This window comes from Monodelphis domestica, chromosome 3, assembly GCF_027887165.1.
Source record: "Monodelphis domestica isolate mMonDom1 chromosome 3, mMonDom1.pri, whole genome shotgun sequence".
In the NCBI taxonomy this organism is placed as follows: domain Eukaryota; kingdom Metazoa; phylum Chordata; class Mammalia; order Didelphimorphia; family Didelphidae; genus Monodelphis; species Monodelphis domestica.
In genome coordinates, this window is record NC_077229.1 from 345,389,231 (window position 1) to 345,403,981 (window position 14,751).

Below are 14,751 nucleotides of genomic sequence, written 5' to 3' on the forward strand. Positions count from 1 at the left end.
GTGCAATCTTTGGTCTCTCATTTCTTTCTTCTGAATCATATGAATTATTCTCTACTTTCTTAAAGAATTCTTCCCATTCTTATATATATATTTTTCCTTTTCATTGAAGTCACCAAGTGGCAGAGTATATACTGATTTAATTTCATCAGGGAATTTCTCTACCACTTCATACTCGGCATCTCATGTTGATGTGTAAATGGCAATTATTTTTATGGTAGTATTAATTTTTAAAATATATTTTATTGATTTAAATATATTTCCCAGTTACATATATTTTTTTAATTCTTAAAATTTTTTTTGAATTCCAAATTCTTTCCCTCTCTCCTGCCCCAAGCAATTTTATATCAATTACACATGTAAAATCATGCAAAATATATATTAATATTAGCCATGTTGCAGAAGAAAACAGACCAAGAAAAGTAGAAAAATAAAAAGCTTTTTAAAGTATGCTTCAATCCGCTTTTGGTGTTCATCAGTTCTCTCTCTGGAAGTAGATGGTATTTTTCATCACAGGTCCTTTGGAATTCAGAATTCCAAAGTCTTTCACAGATGACCATTCTTAAAATATTGCTTTTATTGTATACAATGTCCTCCTGGTTCGGCTCACTTCATTTTGTTATCAGTTGAGGTAAGTCTTCTCAGTTTTTTCTGAAAGCATCTTGTTCCTCATTTCTTATAGCATAATAGTATTCCATCACAATCATATACCATAACCTGTTCAGCTATTCCCCAATTCATGGGCATTTCCTTGATTCCCAATTGTTTGCTACCACAAAAAGAGCTTTTCTATAACTATAACTAGTTACAAAAATAGATAACTTTTCCTTTTTCTTTGCTCCCTTGGGGATACAGATCTAGAAGTAGTAATCCTGGGTCAATGATTTATAGCCCTTTGGCATTGTTCCAAAATTGTTTTCCAAAATGGTTGGATCAGTTTATAACTCCATCAACAATGCATCAGTGCCCTTACTTTCCCCACATCTCCTCCAACATTTGTCATTTTCTTTTTCTGCCAGGTTAATCACTGTAATAGGTATGAAGTGGTATCTCAGTGCTATTTTAATTTGCATTTCTCTAATCATTAGTGATTTAGGATATTTTTCATGACTAAAAATGGCTTTGATTTCTTCTTCTGAAAAGTGCCTGTTCATATCTTTTGACCATTTGTCAAATGGGGAATGACTCATATTCTTATAAATTTGGCTTAGTACTTAAGTGTTTGAGACATGAAACTTTTATCAAAGAAACTTGCTATAAACTTTCCTCCCGTTTTCCTATTTTCCTTTTATCTTGGGAAGTATTTCTTTTGTTTGTACAAATGCTTTTTAATTTCATGTAATCAAAATGATCCATTTTACTTTACATGATCCTATCTTATTTGGTCAAAACCTCTTCCCTTATCCACAGATCTGACATGTACATTTTCCCATGATTCCCTAATTTACTTATATTACCCATTATGTCTAAATCATTTATCCAGTATGATCTTATTTTGGTGTACAATGTAAGATGTTGGTCTATGCCTAATTTCTTCCATAATACTTTCCAGTATCATTCTAGTCTTTTCTACAAATGCTTGTCATTAATATAGCAATACATGATGGTCAAAGGTCTCATAAAATAATATTTCTTATAGTAGTGGGACATACAGTAAAAATTTTGTCAACTTCCTTTCTTTGCCTTTCTAAGGAATATTATCTTTCTGTTTAGTTACACCTTCCACCTCTCTTAAATTTTAAATATAGCAAGAATGTCAAGATGCTCAATGCAGCTAAGGGGTGCAGAGGATAGAACCTTAGGCCTGTAGTCAGAAAAATCTGAGATCAACTCTGGCCTCAGACACTTGTTAGCTCAGTGACCCTGGGCAAGTCACTTAAACCTGTTTGTCTCAGTTTCCTCATCTGTAAAATGAGCTGGAGAAGGAAATGGTAAATCACTCCAAGGGTCTTTGCCAAGAAAACCTCAAATGGAGTCATAAAGGGACAGACATGACTGAAGGCAAAAATGCAACACGCTCACTCACTGGTCAGGGGATAACAATCTCACAATTACAGTACCATCAGCCAAATTAGTTCATTGATGATCTAAAAACTGTGATTCTTGGTACTCTCTGTCCCACTTTCCCACCAAGCTGCTACTATCACTGCAAAACAGGACCAAGGGCCATTTTTCACTTTTGTTTCTTGGGTTGCTGTATTCAAAATGTTTTATCATTAAGCCTTCTTCTTCAGCTAATGATTTTGGCTATTTGCTTTTGTATGATATACAAGTGGCAGATTTTCATCTAAATTACAAACTTTGACTTCAATAGATGTTTCTATACAGAAAGAATATAATTTTATTAAAGAAAAGGAGTTATATAGAGTCATGTACAAAATTGCCATGATTAACTCTAAAATGGAATAACTTTTACTTCCTTAGTAGCCCCTTGGAAGCATCCTATCTTCTAGTATAATTTTATTAAAGAAAATATTTTATTAAATATAAATTAAATATAATTTTATTAAAGAAAAGGAGTTATATAGAGTTATGTACAAAATTGCCATGATTAACTCTAAAACGGAATAACTTTTACTTCCTTAGTAGCCCCTTGGAAGCATCCTATCTTCTAGTATACATCTCCTTCCTTTCTTATTTTTTTTTAAACCCTTACCTTCAGTCTTAGTATCAGTTCTCAGTGGAGTGGCAAGATCTAGGCAATGGGGTGAAGTAACTTGGCCACGGTCACACAACTAGGCAGTGTCTGGGGTCATATTTGAAACCAGGTCTTCCCAACTCGAGGCCTGGCCCTCTATCCACCATGCTGCCTAGCTGCCCTACCTGTCTCTATTTCTTTTAAAGGTTCACATTAGGGGCAAACCTTCCTGGGTACCAAGTGGAGTACCACCTCATGAACCTATTATATTTTGTGCTACCAGACACGATGGAAGGAGACAATTTTCTATGCTTTTGCCAGTATAGGGCTCAGTGAAATCCCACACCTACTTTGTTTAAAATTGATATATTTTTTAAAATACTCAGAAATGGGGCAAGGGAGAAAGGAATTCTTTTAAAGAACCAAGGACAAATTTCTTTAGGGTTTTAAAGTAGGAAAAGTCTAATTCCCAAGTCATTCCTTGTATCTTTTTTCTCCTTAAACTATACATTCACTTGTATCAGCTCCTTAATATATAAAAACTGCCCAGAGCACCCACCTTCCTGCTGTCATCATAGAAAGAAGACAAAAATTTAACCCTATACTAGAACTTGACAATTAACACAATGTGCTATAGGGTGGAATTCAGTAGAAGACAGTTCGGTCATAGAGTTCAGCTAAAGTATTTTAATGAAATGATACAACTATTAAAGATGCGATAAATCTGTCACACCTATGCTAGAGACCTAAGAACATAATTATATCAAAGTTTCAACACAATTTTATGAACAGGCAAGAAGAAAGACTGGAAAATCTCCTGAGGCTACAATATGACCTCTCATTACTGAGCAACCAAATGTAAGCAAAGAAATGGCAAACAATTGAGAGCCGAGGCTTTCTAGGATACCAGGTTCCCTCAATATGACCAAGAAAAGAAAACAAAGAGCTGATGTTTGATACAGTGCTTGAAGGGCTTGCAAAGTGTCTTCTCTCATTCACCTTAATGACCTAAGAACCCCAACCAGAACAACCATAGGAAGAAGCTCGTAGGTTGTACACGGCCCCTTTACAAATATGATCTCATTTGATCTTGAGGGAGGTATAGGTATCCTCTTTTGGGGATGAGGAAATGGAGACAAATGGCACTCAGGTCTTCCTGACTCCCTGGCCCATGACACCATGAGTCTGTGAGGGGGGCCGTCATTGCCCCCACGGCCTAAAGGTATCCCTGCATCTCTCTGAGAGCACTCGGAGGCAGGCACTGGGGCAGTACGGCCTCTGTTATCCCCGGGGGGGTTGGCGGTCTCTGGGAAAGCGCAGTGGGCATTAGGGGCGCCCTCCTCCCTCCCAGCACAGGGGAAGCTGATCCTCACCTCGGTGATGATGGCTTTGTGCTGCTTGATTCTCTTCAGCTCCTCCTCGCAGCTCATGATGTATGACTTCGACAGAGGCAGAGGCTTCCCATTCCGGCACAGAACTGTTTGGCACTTGCCCACGTTCGCAGAGGTCAGGGTAAAATATCCTCCTGGGTCCATAGGATCATGTTTTATATGGCACAGGACGGCAGAGCCTCCAAGTTTTTGCCCAGCAGTTCCCAGTTTCCTAGAATTGGAGGGAAGGAAAGAAAGAGGAAGCATCCCATGTGAGTTTTGCTAGCTCGCTGGAGAGTCTACCTAATGGGGCACAGGGTGGGAGGTGGAAAAGCCCTGCAGAAGAATGAGAATCAGTCCAGTCTCTTTTCATCAAAGTGTACAGCTTTCCAGAGAAAAGGGCTGGCACACGCCGACTTACACAACGGCTGTTGCAGAACGGGAAGCGAGAAGCCCTTGCACTCTTACACAGATGGCTGCCCAGCTCATGCATGCTCCCCAGGCGACCTGGGCCCTCAGTGCCCATTCTCTGGGCCCAAGGCTGGGGAGCCAAAGGGGGCACTATTAAGGAAAGGAAGAAGAGGGCCTATACAGAAATAGGGACACACTGGAAAATTCACTGATTTTTTTTTCCCTCTTTAAAAAAGAGTGTGTGGGTTGGTTATCTGCCTTGAAGTCCTGGGCAATCCACTTTCCCTCATATACAATGGAGCTTTTGTGGGCTGACACAGTCAATTCTAGGACACTCAGAGAGGACATTGTGGTCATCCAGCTCTCCCAAGTCTTTCTGATTTCGCCTTTTATTTGTGGTCACTAATCCATAGAGCCATTAGGACAACAGCCTCACCTGCAAGTTCTGACAATCACCTCAGGACAAGACCAAGCACCATTAGCTAAGTTCTCCTCATTATATCATTTATGCTCACACAGGCCCCTTGTGGGCAAGAGGAAGTAACAGAGCCACTACCAGTTCACAAATGGAGCCCGAACCTTGCTTCAGGTTAATGTGAGGAAGAGTTAGGAATGAAACCCAAGGCTCTGGAAGTCCAGTCCTAGACACTAGTATGCCAAAGAATTTGTAATTCCTCTCAAGATGTCAAACCTCATTGTGTGGCACACTCCATTACCACATGAAAAAAATGAGGGACAAACAGACTAAACAGGTCTGGAATTCAGTGCAGGAGCTCTTGATTGCCTGAGGCTATTCCTGCCTGGCAGAGGCTCTAGCTTTCCCTTCAAGGAAATGGAGATTTTTCCTTCTCTTCAGATCTGGGGAGGAATGGCATTAGTGGGAAGCATTTGGAGAGCAAAGTAGTGAAGGGAGTGCTGAGAGCAGGGTTACTACTACTCTTTATTCTCCTCCCTTTGCCTTACTATTCCTCAAAAGGAGACCTAATTAGGGAAAAGCCTCCTTTTCCCAAGTTTCTGATCACACAACTCAGTTATTTACATTAGGACCTTGCTCTTTTTTTTTTTTTTTTTTTGCTTCCAAGATGGGAGACTATCATAGGACAAAAGGAAAATGGTGGGTGTGTATCTTAGTAATTGTTCTTCCATGCATTCCAATGGGAGCCTGAAAGATGCCTGGGTGGAGGGATAGTATAGCCATAGCATAGCCACCATCTCCACACTCCTGGGGTCTTGAAAAATCCCCTACAAATTAGTCCTCATTATATACTTTCCTTCCCTGACTAGAATCACAGCTCAGTACTTGGGAGGAAGGGGAACTGGGAAAGAGGATCAAAGGGCTGGGAGGCAGACTAAGAAGAGTGCTAGGCTTTCTGTGACCTTTTTAACATGAGTAGTTCTCCTTCTTTCCTGGCCCCATCTTGAAAGTATTTGCAATTTGCAAACTCAGAATTTATAGACTCAGAATCAATCCTTTTACAACCCACCCGGTCATCAGGGTGACAAAGGAAGGAGCATCATTTGAATGAAGTATCCCTTGTAGTTTGACTTTAGGGGAAGTTACTTTTCTCCCTGTAGTGACTACTTTATTTGCAATAGAAGATCTTATAAGAAGTTTCTGGTTCCAGGGGTACTTGGAGAGCATCATTCTTCACCTGGAGTTTGTGAACTTAAAAATATATATTTAAAAACACTCTGTGAAGGGGACTAGAGGCTTCTACATTGCTAAAGTGACCCACAACACAGAAAAGATTAAGAACCCTGGGAATAGAGCTTTCCTTGACTAGGTACTAGAAAGAAGTGACCATAGTTTGTTCCTCTACACCCCCCCCCATCTGTTTTAATTAAATAGTCAGATGCCCCTGGTACATGCCAGTGGGAACAACATTCCACACCTTCTAGAGCACAGCCAACATTATGCTAACATAGGGTCAAACACATTATACTTTTGTGAATGACCCAAAAGACCATTAAAAACATTATTTCTTCCTGTTAATAAAACTGATCTGGAAGAAACACAACTATAAAATCTTTGACCTAAAACATTATTATCTCAGCTTTAAAAATATATGAGTACAAGTTGCATCATCCTTCAATGGCAAATAGAATCTCATAAAGGTAGACGCTAGAATTGGAACATAATCCTTTAACTAGAGATCTCAATTCAGAAAGGTCATGGGGATCTCCAAGAAGTCCCATCATCACCCCCAGCTTCACATCTATTCTACAGCAAGGCTGGGAATCCCAGGTACCTGGGGCTCAAATTCATCAGGGCAGTTCTGGAATTCACTTAGCTTCATGAGTGCACTGAAAGAAGATAAACCTGAAACTAAGCTCAGCTTTTTATAGGATTGACCTGGGTGCTTAGAATGGCTTATATGAGATCCTGGGAGCTCTGGAAGCCAGCAGCCAACCTAACCAAAAGGCAGAAGATATCCCTCCAAAATGCAGCACAATGCACCTCCCCATTTGAGGTAAGCCTGCTTCCCTTGTGTCTTTAGAACCACCAATGCTTCACAAAAGGCTTGGCCCACAGTTAGTGCCTGGCGGATGAATGACTTGGGCTCTCGCTAGCCCAGAGAGCCGGAGGAGCTCCGACATTCACCTCTGCATGACGATGAAGGTGTTGACCATATACTCTTCTTCATTTTTTGTTTTCTGTAGCTCTTCTGCCAGAATGTCACTCATGGTGCACTGGAGGAGGTACGGCACCTCGACATTGCGGTCACCATCAAAGACTCCATACAAAGCTTCTCGGTTGTCACAGAAGTTATTTGCTGACAGGGCTGCAACGCACAACCTAAGAAAGTAAGAAAAAGGGGTGACTGACAGTTGACTTTCTTCATCTTTCTTTTTCCTACAAATCCCCCTTTCTCGTCTTTTCTCCTCCCATTCCAGCACTGAATGCTAGTTTGAAGAGCTGAAGCACAGCTAAGCTTCTTGCCCGATGCCTCTGCCAGGCCGGGATTTAATAAGCACCAGGCATACACGCTTTCTGTGAAAACAGTAGCGATTCAGATGACATCGGAGGAGACTATGCACTCATTTGTTGTCTTGCTCACTGCAATTCCACACACAGGAGATTAAACTCAATGACTTAAATCAGATTTTGGAGTAAGTATTTAACTAGTTTGAACCACCTATCTTATGTCAGAACTAATGTATTTAAGATATTTTATCCTTCCATTTACAGACATGATCTCCCCCTTTCTCTCCTGAGATTTCTACTCTTTAAATGGAAACCAGAAAGAAGGATAGTATGAGAATAGGATAACATTTTATTTCTATTGTCTTGCATTTCACATAGGACCCCAAGTTCAGTTAATCTTACTCACATAGGTTCACTCATATAGAAGGCTCTTAATCAATACTTATTTGAGGGGCAGCTAGGTGGCTCAGTGGATAGAAGTTCTGGAAATAGAAAGTCCTGGATTCAAATCTGGCCTTAGATAGTTCCTATTTGGGTGATCCCAGGCAAGTCACATAACCCCAATTGCCTGGCTCTTACTGCTCTTCTGCCTTGGAACCAAGTTAGTATGGATTCTAAGGCAGAAGGTAAGGATTTAAAAAAATAAAATGTTTGTTTGATTGATTATATTAAAGTTGAGAGGTTTTTAAAAAACTGACAATTCTTTTCAAAAGAACTAAAAATAGAATCCTGTCTATTGAATGTGCCAATTATTCTTATTTGTTACAATGAAATTAAATATTATACACAGAAATAATGCAATAGCTACAATTCAGATGGGGGGTGGAGAGGGTGAGGTAAACTTTCTTAGGATTCCCTGTGCTTTCATTGTCAACAAATGGAGAAAGGAAACAGTAGGTGTGATGGGGACACCCAGTTTTTAGCTATTGAAGCTATCACAGCTTCACATCAAACCCTCAGGGAGAGAAAAAGAAGGATCAGCATTTCACAGCTTGAGTTGCTTCTGCTTACAGTACCAAGGAAAAGCAGTGGCATGATGAGAATGTTTCAAGGAGCCTCTGTTTAATTCACCAGTTTTTTTTTTTTCAACCAGTATTCAAGCTGGAAGGTAGAGGATGGGAAGTGATTCTTACCTTGTGCTTGGGGGCTTTAAAACTTTCTCTTTGTTATGTAATAAAGAGTCTAATAATTTACAATTTAATTCCTCACTCCCCTAAAACATCAGAGGTCAGGAATGACCAAAACAACAAATGTCAGAACACAGGGACTATTTCTGATAGTCTAAAGAAAACCAATGCCCTGTCCCAAAAGGGAGGGAGGGCTGGTGGGGAAAAAAAAAATCAGAAATTAAGATGGGCAAGGACCCAAAAGCAACACTAGACATTCTACAGGAAATAGGTGTTGAGTATTGCCAATGGCCACTTTACATAGGAGATAAAAAGAACAAAACAGCCCTACAAAACTACTGACAAGTCAATAATTTAAGGGACTTTGACTATGTATAATCAAGGCCACTCCTTTGGTGGTTTATTGCTATGCTTTCTAAGCAGGCTTCAGAGGTAGACAAAGGGGCTTTTCAAAGCAGTGGAGGCATATTTCAACATTTGGGCCTTCTCTAAACACTGGCATTTTATAGAGACATGACATGTCAGTTATACTATCTCTAAAAAGGAAAGAGTAGGAGCTTCTGGGCAGCCAAGGCTTAGCTAGGTGTTCAATTATAAGTCAGTGCATCATTTCATTCTAAGGAGGAAAAATTCCTCCAATAAATTTCCTATGAAAAGCAAGCACTGGTTGGTTCTGCCTTCTGACTTGGGCTGTGAGAAAAAAGTTGGAGTCACTTGTTGTTCCAAAGTCATCTTCTTACTTATTCTTTACACCGGAGGCTTCTGTGTAGCCATGGCTCCACACAGCTGGGGCTCCTGAAGCATCACCAGCAGAAGGCTGATCGATTTTAAAACATCGGATATTACTGTCAGGGGAAAGAGGGAAAAGAAATCACTAAAATGGCAAGTGACACGCATTAGCTTCATTTTATAAGCTCAAGTTCCCAAGGCTCTCACGAGTGTTAAAATTTCTTTCATTTCTTATTTTGCTTAGGATATGCAAACAAATCTTCCCAAATCTTTACTAGCAGCAAATATCTTGTTGTTTATGTCTATACAAATCAAGAGGGTGTATACACCAAACCTATAAAACTTGCTTCTGGAAACATCAAACAATATTAATTGAACTATATATAGTAGCTATATAACACAAGAACCTTGTCATAAGAAATTGATATGCAGGTAAGAATTATTCACATGACTAGTAAATACAGAGAGTGACAAAGCAAAATTACTAGCTGGTGTTTATATGACTTGTTTTTGATGCCTATCTTTGGGGCAGAGCTGACCCACTGGACTACTCAGCTCTTGAAGGCTATGTCTAGCAAGCCCTTCCATATTAAACGGTTTCTGAGTAGGGGTCCACAGTGGGACTGGGTGACCACCAACTGAAGTCCAGAGCAAAGGCTCATTGCTACCACGTCATGACTTTTTTTGGTCACGGGAACTCACAAAAACCATCATCTGGATAAGGTAGAGAGGGCTTGCAATCAGCTCTAGTGAACAACCCACTATACTGATAAAATTATAGAACCTCTGAGGTATTTAAGTTACAACTCTCAGAGACATGGCCAAACTTTCCTCTGTCCTGATACACAGATTAATTTTTGGTTCCCCAAGTATTTTACTGCTCATCATTGATGGACTCAACTTTCCATCCCAAGGATACTGGCTGATTAAATTACAAATAAGTTATGGGAATTTTTGTCAGCTGCCCCACTACAACTTTGACAAGATATGACTGTTTCAAGGATAGACTATCCTAATACAGAAGCACCAAATAAGAAAAAAATTCCTAAAGGGAATTACTGAAGGTAGCTTCAGGAAAGACTTGCACCCCAATGCTACCAAACTTTCCAATCAGATGTCCAGTTCCCACTCTGTGGTCCACACTGTCCCAAGGGGTGAGAGCTCACCACATCCAGCCTCCTGTAGCCATCTGAATCTACCATGAAACTCTAGAATCAACCTTCTCTGTCACTGGAAACAGTAACCAAATTATGCTATCATTATTTCAGGAAAGTGCCCATTGATTATCTTCTTATGACTCCACTCACCACCTTCTGTGACTTTTCAAATCAAAACATTCTTCCCAGATTATCACATAGACCCCTAAGTTGTCTTGCCCTATCAGAAGGCAAACTCCTTGAGGGAGGGAATAGAGAAAAGGACTAGACCTCTTACTGATATACATAACTGGCATGCAAGGAAAATCCCTCTATTGATGTGGATCAGAACTTTCTTTGTAACTTAAGCATCTCAGAGACTTGCCTCAAGCTCTTAGAGGTTAAATGACTTGCCTGGGATCACAGTCTTGAGATATGTCAGAAAAAAACTTAAGGCCAGGCCTTGGAGACTGGCCCTGTATTCACAATGCTACAAGGCCTATCTATATGTTTCTCATGACTTTCAGTTTCATTTGGAATAGGACTTATCTTTATCATTATCTTTTCCCCAAACCCACTCCTCTTCTTAACTTCCCTATTCCTGGTGAGGGCACTGTCATCTTCCCAGTCATCCAAGCTCCACAACCAGGGGATTATCCTCAGCTCCCCATTCTCTCTGCCATATGCACTATTTCCTCCTTCTCCCCTCCATGCCCACTCCCACCCTGTTCCCATTCTGCCCACATCCAATCTAAGGCCAAAGCCTATTGTCTTAACTCTGAAACACTGATCAGCTATACCCTCTTCTCTCCTCTGATCCTGCCATCCCCCAATCCTCCACTTGGTTTATAAAGTCCTTATTATTCTGGCTCCTTCCTAGCTCTTCAGTCTTCTTATACCTTCTTCCCCACCATGTACTCTGTGACCCAGGAACACTGGCCTTGCTGATCTCCCCATCAGACACTGCCTTTGCATGCAGAGAATTTTGACTGACTCTCCGTCATGCATGGAAATCTTTTCTTCCTCCTCTGCCCCCTGGATGTCTTTGTATCCTTAGGGACCCAGCTAAACTCCAATCTCTGCAAGAAGCCATTCCTGGTTACCCTTTGCTGATAGGGCCTTCTTTCTCTTGATTATCCACAATTTATACCATTATGTTTTGTTGTCTGCAAGCTGTTTCCCTCATGAGACTAAGATTCTGGAGAGTAGGAATTGTTCTTTCCTTTTTTTGGGGGGTGGGGGGGTGTTATCCCTTAACACAATTATATACTTAATGCATGCTTAACATATATATTACACTAATATATATGTACTTAATAAATGCTATCTGACTTGAATTTATAAATGCCTGGGTACCATAGGGCAAACATGGTCTTCCTGTTGTTACAAATATGTTGTATGTCCATATGTGAGTGTGTGTATATGTGTAATTGCTTTGCTGTTATGGAAAAAGAGAGAATTAGCACATGCCATCTAACACTACCACAACAATAACACCAGCTGACATTTATATAGCCCTTTAAGGTTTTCTATGCAATATATATATATATAAAATCTCATTTGATCTTCACAACCACTCTGTGAGGTAGACACTGTTACTATCCCCATTTCAGAGAAGAAACAGAGGTTTGGACTTGCTCAGGGTGACATAGCTAGTAGAGGCAGGATATGAAATCAGGTCTTCCTTATTCCTAGTCTAGTACCCTATTCATTTTGCTATGTTGCTTCCCTAACACTAGTGTCAACATGGAAATCTAGAGATCCCCAGTTTATTTAGTTTGAATGTAGAAACCCCAGGTTTTGACCTTGCCACAGGAGAGGTTCCCCCCCCCCCCCCCCCCAGGGAAGGTCCCTCTTCACCAGACAGTGAACTTCCTGGTAGTTTGGGTGGGAACAGCTAATCCCATCCAATATTGAACATCCCTTTTGTCCCAATGGTTTCTTCTCCCTAGGCTAAGGTCCATGACCAAGGTGACCCAGCCCTAGGCTGAGTCTTTCCCTTTTGTGTCCATTGTAGGGCCCCAGCCTCTCACTATTATTCCTGTCTGGAACTCTTCATTTTCCTTTCTTACCATTGTAAAGTCAATCAACTGTCCCTCTAATCCTAAACCCCCCAGGTCATCTAGAGTGGTATATAGGTTCCCCAAATTCTTTTGTTCCTCGGAGCCCATCCTGAGTCAGTGGCACTCCCAGGGGCTGGTGACCAGGGCATCTTGACTCTGTGCAGTCTTGGAAAGCAACTCTGTTGTCGTAGTAGTAGTGCTAACCCCTTTTCCCTTGATTAAAGAGTGATCTTGACTATTTAATAGTTCTGTGTTTTTTCTAGTTGACACTAGTACTAGACATACTCACTTCTAGCACAACCTCCAGCAAGAGAAGAGAGCACAGAAAAGAGCACTCCAAAAACTTAAGCTATTTCTTAGTGCTAGTTAACTTAAAACTTTATTGGACTATTGTACAATGTACTCAAGAACTGTCAAAGCAATTGTCAACATGGAAATCTAGAAGTCCCCAGTTGTTATTCCTGTCTTGTAACTCCTCATTTTCCTTTCATTTTCCTTTCTTACCATTGTAAAGTCAATCAACTGTCCCTCTCACTCTAAGCCCTCAGGTCATCTAGAGTGGTATATAGGTTCCCCAAATTCTTTTGTTCCTCAGAGTTGTCACTCCCTAGGGATAATATCCCCAGAGCCCAGGGTTTGCACCCTAAAAAGGTTGTGATTAAAGGGCCAAATTGGACTTATCCCTATCCTGATTAAAGACTTGTTTTTTTTCTGACTAATAGTTCTGTGTTATTTCCAAGTTAACACAATAAACTGATATCTGACTTCCATCAGTGTTGATATGACAGATGTTCATGCAGAAGAGAATTATTCATTGTGAACATCTTTTCCTATTGTTAATAAGTTCTTTGGATTTTTTTCTCTTAAAGCTTTATTCAAATGACAACTTATTATCTCCACTATTGCCACTAGTTTGTTTTTTTTTAATATACTTTTGCTCTAGTCTAGGTGATTACAGAATATATGAATCACAAATGCTGCTGCCAAAGGAAAATCTTGAATCAAATTCCTATTTCTATTTATAGCAAGGTTAGGTAGAAGGTCTACATCTTATTTCAGGTTTTAAATCCTATTGTTACAGTTCTTCCTCTGGGGGTGAGGTGGGGGGTGGGGTTGGGGGTGGGACAAAAAGATAGCAGTGGCAGCTTTTTTACAAGAAGACTGGCCTGTCTATTTCTTCTGTAACCTTTCAAATTTCTCAAGTGGGAATTGGCAGAATAGGTTTCTTCAAGACAAAAACATTAAGACTGTGAAGTTTTTCAACTATTTTCTTTTGTAAAAGCCTGTTCCTTTTCAAAAAGGCACTAAGTCTGTCATACAATGCAAAAACTTCAAAGAATCTAGTGCCTTTCATTGGTCCAATAATAAAAGAAGGAAAACCAAACCAATTAAAAACTCTTTTAACAATCTCTTCTATTGAGAATGCTGTAAATCCCAATTGTCCCTTTTTAGTGAAGCTGATTTTCCTTGTCCTTTTCCTACCATGTGCTGATGACTGCTTTGGCCCTGGAATTCCATTGGATAACACTTTTAATTGAGATCTTCAAACTAGGGTCCAGCTAGTACAAATAAGAATAGATATGTGCACTTGACCAGGCACATAAAAATAAGCAAGCCAAGTCTCCAAAGCCCCTAAATATTACACCTATCCTAGATAGTCACTTATATTTAAATCAGAGCCAGATGCAGAGTTGTCAGAAGATTAAAGGTTCATTTTCTGTTCTGAATTTAAAACATCTAGAATTTTTAAAATATCAGTTGGCTGATGATACTTCTATACTCAGCAATAACTATTCAAATCATGCAAACAGTGAAAGTAAGCTCATCACAATGAGAAGACTGGTTATAGCAAATGATTTTTGAGAACTCAAATGCACAAACGATTTTACAGTTAAAAAATATCCAGGCCCACAGCTCACCACAAAATGCCAGAGTAAACAACTGAAATGATTTACCTCTAAAGAAGTTAAACATGGCTTCCTTAGAGAAGGGTAAACACAGCCAAGCAATAAACAAGCACGGGGCATTGACTTGAGAGATGGGAGATCTGAGTCCCGGCTCTACCATTTACTAGCTTCATAATAACTGTTAGCCAACTGACTTTACTTCATCTGCAAAATAGGGACAATTATAATTTTATGGCTTCCCTAACACAGTTGTTGTGAGGGAAGTGCTTCAGATGCTATAAATATGAACTGCTGCTATTATGACCTCAAATACTATGTAGCTAATATTTAAAATTGGAATGTGATTCACTTTTAATGATAAGAAGACACAACCATAACAAAACCTAGGAAGAATCTGCCTGACAAAGGAATAAAAGTCATGTGAAATTTGCTGAGTCTAGTGATGGG

General features: G+C 40.0%; 1 protein-coding gene across 1 annotated transcript in view; it reads right to left on the reverse strand.

Annotated features, from left to right (window-relative positions):
• PHLPP1 (PH domain and leucine rich repeat protein phosphatase 1) overlaps nt 1-14,751 on the reverse strand; it is a 292,324-nt gene that overhangs the window by 5,268 nt on the left and 272,305 nt on the right. Inside the window, exons 14-16 of the mRNA XM_007486860.3 lie at nt 9,210-9,314; nt 7,019-7,213; nt 4,009-4,237 (exon numbers count right to left, since the gene is read on the reverse strand). Of these exons, the coding sequence (XP_007486922.2) occupies nt 4,009-4,237; nt 7,019-7,213; nt 9,210-9,314 (529 nt within the window). The remainder of the gene's footprint in view (nt 1-4,008; nt 4,238-7,018; nt 7,214-9,209; nt 9,315-14,751) is intronic.